The 8548-nt window shown below is 39.4% G+C and overlaps 1 protein-coding gene across 5 annotated transcripts in view; it reads right to left on the bottom strand.

The window, feature by feature from the left end:
- Positions 1 to 1481: 1481 nt before the first annotated feature.
- Positions 1482 to 8548, bottom strand: part of SLC24A2 (solute carrier family 24 member 2) — a 114848-nt gene continuing 107781 nt past the window's right edge. For all 5 annotated transcript variants that reach the window (XM_048290946.1, XM_048290950.1, XM_048290948.1 and 2 more), the window contains one exon: positions 1482 to 8487. In XM_048290946.1, coding sequence (XP_048146903.1) covers positions 8238 to 8487 — 250 coding nt within the window. In that variant the 3' untranslated portion in view covers positions 1482 to 8237. The remainder of the gene's footprint in view (positions 8488 to 8548) is intronic.

The raw sequence follows: 8548 nt of genomic DNA, 5'->3' as shown, positions 1-8548 counted from the left end.
ATCTGTAGTCTAGCTCTCTGTACTCTTTGAAAGTTTCTGGCACAAACATTTATTTCTCTGAGATATGTGTTGACGGAAAAGGAACTCTTTGTTTAAAAGGGAAATTCTGAAGTCTTTCCAGGGAAGGAAAGTTTTAACTCAGCTTTAACATGCACATTGCTTTGCTCCTTGTCAATAAACAATCCAAATGCAACTATTTGTAAAGGAAAAAAGTAACAATGAACCGTTTTTTCAGCACTACAGATAAGGCAGTGAAGTACTTGCTTGTGGACACTTGGCAAGGCAACTTGCCTTCATTCCCCCAGGCAGGATTGCGGTGGATATATAGTATGTTTTTCTTTTCTCCCTGCTCACCCCAGTCATATACCACCAAGGTCTGCTGTGGTACTGAAGGACTTAAAATCCTGTACTGTACAAAAGTCGCTGAAGTTGAGGAAGGGATCAAATGTTAGCAAGCAGTAGGGTAAGAAAACACACACCCATAGAGCAAAAGCTATGAACACTTCTGTGTGTACGTATGCATGTTCACTTCTCAGATAAAGCCTAAATGTCTTTTTACAAACTCTCTTATCTCCAATCTAAATTTCAAAACATCCCACGTGCCTTTGTGACTTGGAGCCTACACCAGCTCTGTTTTTTGTAGGATGTGTTTGACCTTGTTTTTTGTTGTTTGGCAGGCATGAATGTCTCAGGACAATCACCATTCTCAACTGCTAGGCTATCTGCAAATTTCTTTTGTTTCCAATCTAAAATTTTAAGGCTCTAGTATGGTTAAAGATGAATGAAAAATCTCTCTCCTGAGCTCCCACCTTCAGCGTTGGCACTATGCCTCACAAAAACCACCTTACTTCTCTGCGGAGGATGACTTCTTGGGGCTACTATGGGAGAAATATTAAGTAATAATGTCCACTTTTTGTAATTTGTGAAGATGTAAAGTTGGGTTGATTATGGGCAAATTTTAGTATTATTGACTTTCTTTTGCTGTCATTTGTTGAAGATCATTCTTTTATTTAAATACATCATTCACCCAAGGACAGACAAAAAAAAAGAAAAAGCCTAGCTGGTAAGGACAACAGACTGTGCAGCCTGGTGATTAAACAAGGTGCCAAAGTAAAGAATGCGAATTAAAACATCTTGTGATCAAATGTATCAGTAAAGAAACGTAAGGGAACTTGATCCTGAATGGAACGACACGGCTCCAGACATACACAACTCCAGGTAGTTTGAACTCACATTGGGCTGTAGAAGAAAAATCCTTGTCTAACAAAATTTTAAGCTCACTGAAAGACACGCAATTTCCTTACTCTCTGTATACACAGAAGGTACCACTGGGACATGACAAGAGGCAAGCAGTGCAGCTTGAACACTGATAATGACAAGCAGCACTGCAGATCATCTCTGAATCCGGAGAAAGTAGTTAGAATACTATTTTCAGAGTAACAGCAAACCCAAGACCATTAAGACAAAAGATACTGAGCAAATTGACACACTCTCTTTTTATTAGTATTTATTGTTGTTATTGTTATTCACACTTAGACAACTCAATTACATAAAGTGATTTGTATGAAGAACTCTGTGTTAATATGGTAAGGTGAGAAAGTGTACACGCCACAGTGAAACATTCTGTAGATACAGTGAAGTAGGACCTTGATAGAAGGGATTATTTCCAAGAGCCCATGTACAAATAAAGGTAACTTTCATACTATATACAAACTTATATTCACAGAGAAAATGCTGATTTAGAGATACAAGAGTTTCATCTAGTGAATAATGATCCATACACTTAAACACAGGAGAAAAACTGCAATTTTCAGGGGGTTGCCTGGACTTGCAAAATATAAAATACATGGCAATGTATTTTTACTTTTAAAGTTTGAAATGAGTACAGATGGGGGACTTCAGATTTTTCTTACAATAGGTTGAAACTGAGAGATGATAAGAGTATGAAAACTACAAAGTGAAACAAACATGCTAAAAAAGCTTTATTACAAAAATAGCATCTGATTGTCAGTTATAACACACTACTATTTTCACATGACAATACCATGTCCTGATCTTGCCATCTTAAGTGACAGAAATAATTTTAATTTATGTAAGTCAACTCCCCAGAGTCAGGACTGCAAGATTAAAACTGCAACAGAGAAGTTGATAATGGAAATGAACACAAGTGAAATCCTTTGGCATTACTTAATTATTATAAGGGATTAAAATGAATTATTGATTTCTACTGGATAACCTGACCCTGGAAACTTTTTGGAGAAGCAACTCAGTTCTTATAAACTTACTAAAACATAAGGAGCTTCCTTTACTGTGATCTCAGTGGGAGAAAACATCAGAGTAGCAGAATGATTTAATTGCTTCATTGGGCCTGACTCTGCGAGCATCTTATTCCTTCTCCTGGGGTGAACAAGGGTAGCAGGATTGAGTCCCTGCTGCAAAGGTAGTGTGCAGCATTTTGTACAGCCCCACAGGAAAACTCAAGAGTATGAGGAGCAAACTCCCCCTGACTTACTGACAGCATCACTAAGGCAAAACCAGATCCTGCTTTACTGTACATTTATTTGTCAGTATTTTACATTATACCTTAAACAGAGACATGGAATTGATTTTTTACTTTAAAATTAATGATCCCCTTATTTAGAAACCCCATACTAGTCTTCTGGGTTTTTTATGGCTTCTTTTTGCATTAAGACAACTATGTGACATAAAATAAAAATAAAAAAAAATAGTAAAGTGCACGATCTTTAAAAACGTGTACAAATTTCATTGTTGGGATTGGTTTTGTATTTGATGAGGGGTGAATTTACAATAAATCTACATGAATGTACAGTTCATTTACCAATCTTGGATGACTCAGTCTTGTCCTGGGCTGTTTCACTTATGGCTCATGTAGGAACGATACGGCCAGTTCTGTGTCTGGCCTATCCACACTCCGAGGGATTACATGGCTTCTAGTCTGGGGCTGACCTACGCCTGGCTGGCTGGGGCATGGGCTCAGTGCCATGCTAATGTGACCACATGACTTCTGGAGAAGACACAGCTTGCAGTTGGTCAGGCAGAGCATGGGCAGGGGAACGCTCAAACTGTCTGCACCCATCCAGGCAGACAAGCCCTGGGATGCTGCACACTGACACCTAGCAAGACACTGCAGACCTACAGGATGGCCTGCCTGAACTACAGGGCTGTGAGCCATATGTGACTTCTGTATTTGATGGGTGCACTGTATTGCAGAACTTCAATTTGGAAGTGACTCATCCCAGTTCCAATGGAAATGACGGGTATCTCAATACTGATATTCCTGTAACTGATGGCAACAGACCCTAGAAGGATAATTTTAACATCAACCACAAATGAAACCCATGGCTGTTGGAGGACTGGAGCAGTATTCTTCTCCACACTTTTGAGTGCAAACTATCCCATTTGATAACCTCAAAATCACTTCCTGCAAGTATTTTTCTGTGTGCTAATTCTTTAACTATAATAATAAAAAACATCGCCTGCTCAAACCATGCCTCTTTCTCAGTTAGTTGTGTCATTGTTATTTACAAGAGGTAAAATTGTTTCCAAGAATACAAGTGAATGTAATTTATCTCTTTGTACATAGCTCCCAGGACAAATAGGTTTGTTATGTAACTGCATTTATGAAACATGGGAACCTAAGAGAAAAGTCTCTATCTTGTCCAGGTTAATGGCAGAACTCTTCTACATTTCATTGGGCCAGTTCTTAGAGAAGGGATTATTTCCTTGTTATAAATAAATAAAACCATCTGATACAGACTCATACTTGACTCAGAACATAAGTTATATGGACCACAAGATGCTATTTTAAGGAATTACTGCTGAAAGACTAGTAATTAAAAAACATTGTATATCCCCTTTTTTGAAAAATATGTAATGAAGTAAAAGACAACCAGAGAAATAATCCCTTAAAAAACACCCAAACATTAATAATATTCCTAAGTATCTATTTTTTCACAGTACTTGGATTAACTACATGTTTAACTTACCACTTTGTGGACCTTCATATCCACACACAACAGTACCATGAGTGACAGTGACCATAAACTACTTCAGAGTAGTATATGTGGAAATTATATGGTAGGTTTATTGTCATTCATTACAAACAAATGACAGCTAGATAAGATTGCTTGTCACCCACCGTGCTTTATGCTTCATGAAGTTTCTGCAGTCAGCCACAGCAACTGGATACATAAGCAGAAGCATACAGACACAAGAGCCTGTCTGCACTATAAGAAAGCACTAGCTTTCAGTAAAATAGTTAATTTAAAATACATAGAGCTTTGCTGAAAGATCTTTCCATGTCCACATGTAGTTCTTAAGGAGAGAATCGTCACACCACACTTTTAATCACACTTTTATAGCTTTTACCAGATTGTGACCAGGGTGGCTTCTGCAGAGGGAAAGCAGAGAATAGTTGTAGAACTCCGGTAGTATTTTTTACCAATGGGGCCCATTCTCATATTTATTTTCAATGAAGTTAGTGCAGAAAACCTTTAAAACTGGCTACATTCTGAACCATGATCCTATTCCAATGCTACCGGAAATCCCTTCCAAAAATTGTGTTCAACATTGGTTCTGTTCAGAGATGATGGTGCCACAGAGAGTTGGTTATTTAATCTGAAACTGCATTCTTATTGTACTTACTGTGTTGCCAAGCTGGTGTCCTGAAAGTGCTAAGCTAGAACAGGATCTTTATCATAATGCACATTTTTCATTTGCACTTTGTAAGGATTATGCAGACACCAGTACAATTGAGTAAGTGAGCACAGGCATACAGGCAGGTGGAAGAGGCTTCAACACCAACCAGCTTGCTGTAGAATTTGGGCAGTGTGAAGGACCAGATCCCTAGTGAAGTCATTCAGAACTTTGACTGAAGAAAATAGAAACTGAACTTTGGCTTCTAGGTGTGAAACGTTGAGAAGAGTTCATGATCCCACACTGAAGTAATTATGAACCATGAGAAACACTTTATGCTGGGAAATTTGCTGTCATTGTAAAATAGGAATGTTGTAACAAGTGTGTGCATTTCTGGCAGCATTGAGCCTGGACAACTCACTGACATCCCGTCACTGGGTTGGAGCAGCTTTTGGCTGTTCTCTCAGCATTCCAGTTTAAGATTGAATTCCTTCTGCACAGGGCAAGGGACTAAGCTTCTCCCTCCATCCTACTCCTCTACCAGCCAGCAGAGCTGTTGTCTTGTAATCAAAGAGCACACCAGCATCCAAATGTCCATGAACAGTTTACCCCAGCAGTAGAAAGCTGCCTTGGCAAGTATAAACATTGTTCACAGACAGCCTCCACAGAAAGCACCACACAACTGAAATCTGTCCTGCTCCCTCTGGATCTGAGATACCACTGGCACAGTTATTCAGCCATTTGAAAAATGGTCTGCCCTACAGATGCAAAGCAGTGGGAGCCATGATGTGTCTTCTTCTGGAGGAGAAAAAGCTATTTTTAATATCTTCCAAGATAAATATGTGATAGGGACAAACAGACATGGGAAAGAAATGAGACACATTTTAAAACAGGATAGAAATGCCATTACAGGATACTAGTATTTAATGGTATACATAAAGGTCTGCCTATAAGCTGTCGATGCCAGTTACTCTCTACTGCCTACCTGCCCTCAGTGTGGCAGCAGTCTCTGCTGCTGATGCCCTCACTTTGCAGAGTGCACCAGAGTGCTCTTACAGCTCTGAAGGTCAGATAGGAGTTTTTCTTTTCCAGTGTAGGAGTTGTTACACCATGGTGGCATGAAGTTAAAAAAAAAAAAAATTGTACTGAACAGAGATTGTTCTGGTCTGGTTTCTTGATTTGAAATGTCAGCGCAGTGAATCTGGACATTGCAGTATTTTTTAAGTGCCCACATACACAGCCATTCCTTTAGATCACTCCTCTAATTCTGCTTACTTGGGAAAGGCTTGCCTGTTTTGATCACTGTCATCAGAAACAAAAGCATTTGGCGACTCCTCTGGAATAGACTGTACTGTGGAGTCAGCTCTGTATTTTGGGACTCAAGTTTCAGTGGAGGTCAGAATTTGGGTTATAGATTTTGCTTTAGGTTGCTGTTCCTGTCAGTAGAGGGCATCGCAGTTATGTCTATCCACCTACCTTTCCAGTGTACACCCGTAGGAACAAATGTTAAAGAGGTGGGCAGGCAGCACTACCATTAAGACAGGTAAGGACTCTGGACCAGTGAAAGATCTTGAATACAAAGACAAGTTTTTGCTCACAATGTGAGAAGCTCACTCTAAAAAGCATTAAGAAGTAAGAGATGTTGCTTGTGGTATGGTTAAAGTCAAATACTGATTCTGCATGTAGCTAGGACTTAATACCTTAGGACAATATATGAGTAGCAGACATTGCAACTCCTAGTATCCTTCCTTTATTTCATTAATATCTCACTTTTTTCTTCATGATATCACATGATATTAATATTCCTAATATGAATTTTGTACTGTTTTCTCTACCACTGTTTTCTGTCAAGTCCTTACTTTCTAACCATACACCATTACATACGAACACATATAACAGGAATAACAGTAAAGGACAAAGGGGATGAGTGAGAAACAAACAGCATGAAGCAGAGAAAAACAGACAAGACAAAATGTGCTGAGCCTTCTGTTACACAGATGTGAGCATGGCATTGCCACTGTGAGCACAATACACTTATGAAACAATGCTGAAACAGGTCACAGAAATGCACTGAAACTTCATGAACTCTTAATTGCACAAACGACTTGAACAAACAAATGATGATTATCTGAAATAATTTCTTAACATTCATTCCAGTCTAAACTACAGAAAGATGAACATTAATTGCTTTCTCCCTTCTTGGCTTTTTTTTTTTGCTCAAGGTTTGGACTTTCTCCTTCTGTCAGTATCTCAGAAAATGGATGTTGCATTTTCACTCCTTCCTGAGTTTCTTTAGACATGTACACTTCCAGCAATACTGAGAATTTTCATGTAAGTTTCCTGCAGCTCCACTGTATTTAAATTGCGTTTCTCCTACCTTGTTTCAAGATTTATAATAGCAAATGTGAACTGCCCCAGCTTTATACAACAGCTGGGGATCTCTTCCAGCAATAACTATATGTAGCTGTGAAGGTCCTTACACTCCAAGTAATAGTGAAAGCCTGTAAAATATATATTCACTTAGCAATTAGGCTGCCACTTTATAACTACTTCTATATTCTGTATGAAATACTATGCATAAGCAAATTAGCCTTTTTATTCTGGCATGAAAAGGCAAACTCATAATCATAACAGCATCTGAAAGCCGTTGGTACTGTTGATATTGCTGCTTTAGAAAAAATAGTGTGTTCACATAGCTGTATGATGTCACTGCATGCTGCGTTGCTATTAGAGAAGAAAGATTATCCCCATTCTGGTCTTTGCATGAGAATGCAATGAAAATCTGCACCAGTTACAAAACGGTCAGGCATCATGGCTCCTTCAGTGCCAGAGACAGAGTTTCTGGAACCTGAAGGGTTTTGCAAGATGTAAAAAACCACCATTAACATCCTGCTGATTGCCTTTACAGACCTGTGATGCAGATGATCAAAACACTGATGAATTCCCTGGCTTTGCTGAAATCATATCATACAAATCCACTTACACGAAGAGACGTACAAGCTCTTCCCTGTTTGTGACTCATCGCTTCATGTATGCTTTCCACTCAGGAGTTTCAGCAGGCTATTGGAAAAATCCTGTACCAGGGTGTGTGGGGGGTGGTGCCTCCACAAAGTTAATATCAGCATTCCCCTTAGAAGAGGAGAGCTTTAAGAACTGAGCACACTGTGTGTCTGTGTATACTACTACAGAGAATGAGAAGTCTGCGGGTGTGTACCGTAGGCAGAGGAGAAGCAGTAACTTTCGCTGTTGCCATGCGTACGTAGTGTGTCCATTACTGAGCAGCGAGGATGTTCTGCAGCAAAGAAACCCTCGGTGCACCTGGACTCAGCCCTTCATGCGTAACTGCACTGTCCACAGCAGTCGTTCTTCAGCTCTGAGATGGACCTTTTGTATCCTTTTCTTTCTTTCACTCTTTTAAAATTGAGGAAGAGGAAATTTACAGATCCATGGGTTATTCCCACTGAAGCTTTCCATTGTGTTTTGGTTTTTTTTCTGTTTCGTTTTGACATATTTATCTTTTCTTTAATATAGGTTTTGTTTCGATTTTTCTTTTTTCTTTTGTCAAGAAACAGCACTTTCCACTAGATGGAGACAGGACACTGGATCACTTTGTCCTCCAGGAGGACACTGACAATCAGGAACACAAAATAAAGCCCAAACATGAGGAAACCCAGGATTTTATTCATCCTCCACTTGCAGGAAGCAATGGATAGGATGACAAAGAGCAGCATGATGAAGAGGAGGACAATTGCACAGAACAGGCCATTGCTGCTGACTGTCACTGGGGTGAAGCTGTTAACCACAGCATACAGGAGCCATGGAAGAGGAAGGCTGTTAAGAAACAGAAAAATTAATTTAAAACATTGTGGAAGTCCAGAAGGGAGCACTAGGA

This window comes from Corvus hawaiiensis, chromosome Z (assembly GCF_020740725.1).
Source record: "Corvus hawaiiensis isolate bCorHaw1 chromosome Z, bCorHaw1.pri.cur, whole genome shotgun sequence".
Classification (NCBI taxonomy): domain Eukaryota; kingdom Metazoa; phylum Chordata; class Aves; order Passeriformes; family Corvidae; genus Corvus; species Corvus hawaiiensis.
The sequence above is the reverse complement of the archived record's forward strand: the minus strand, read 5'-3'. Positions and strand labels throughout refer to the sequence as shown.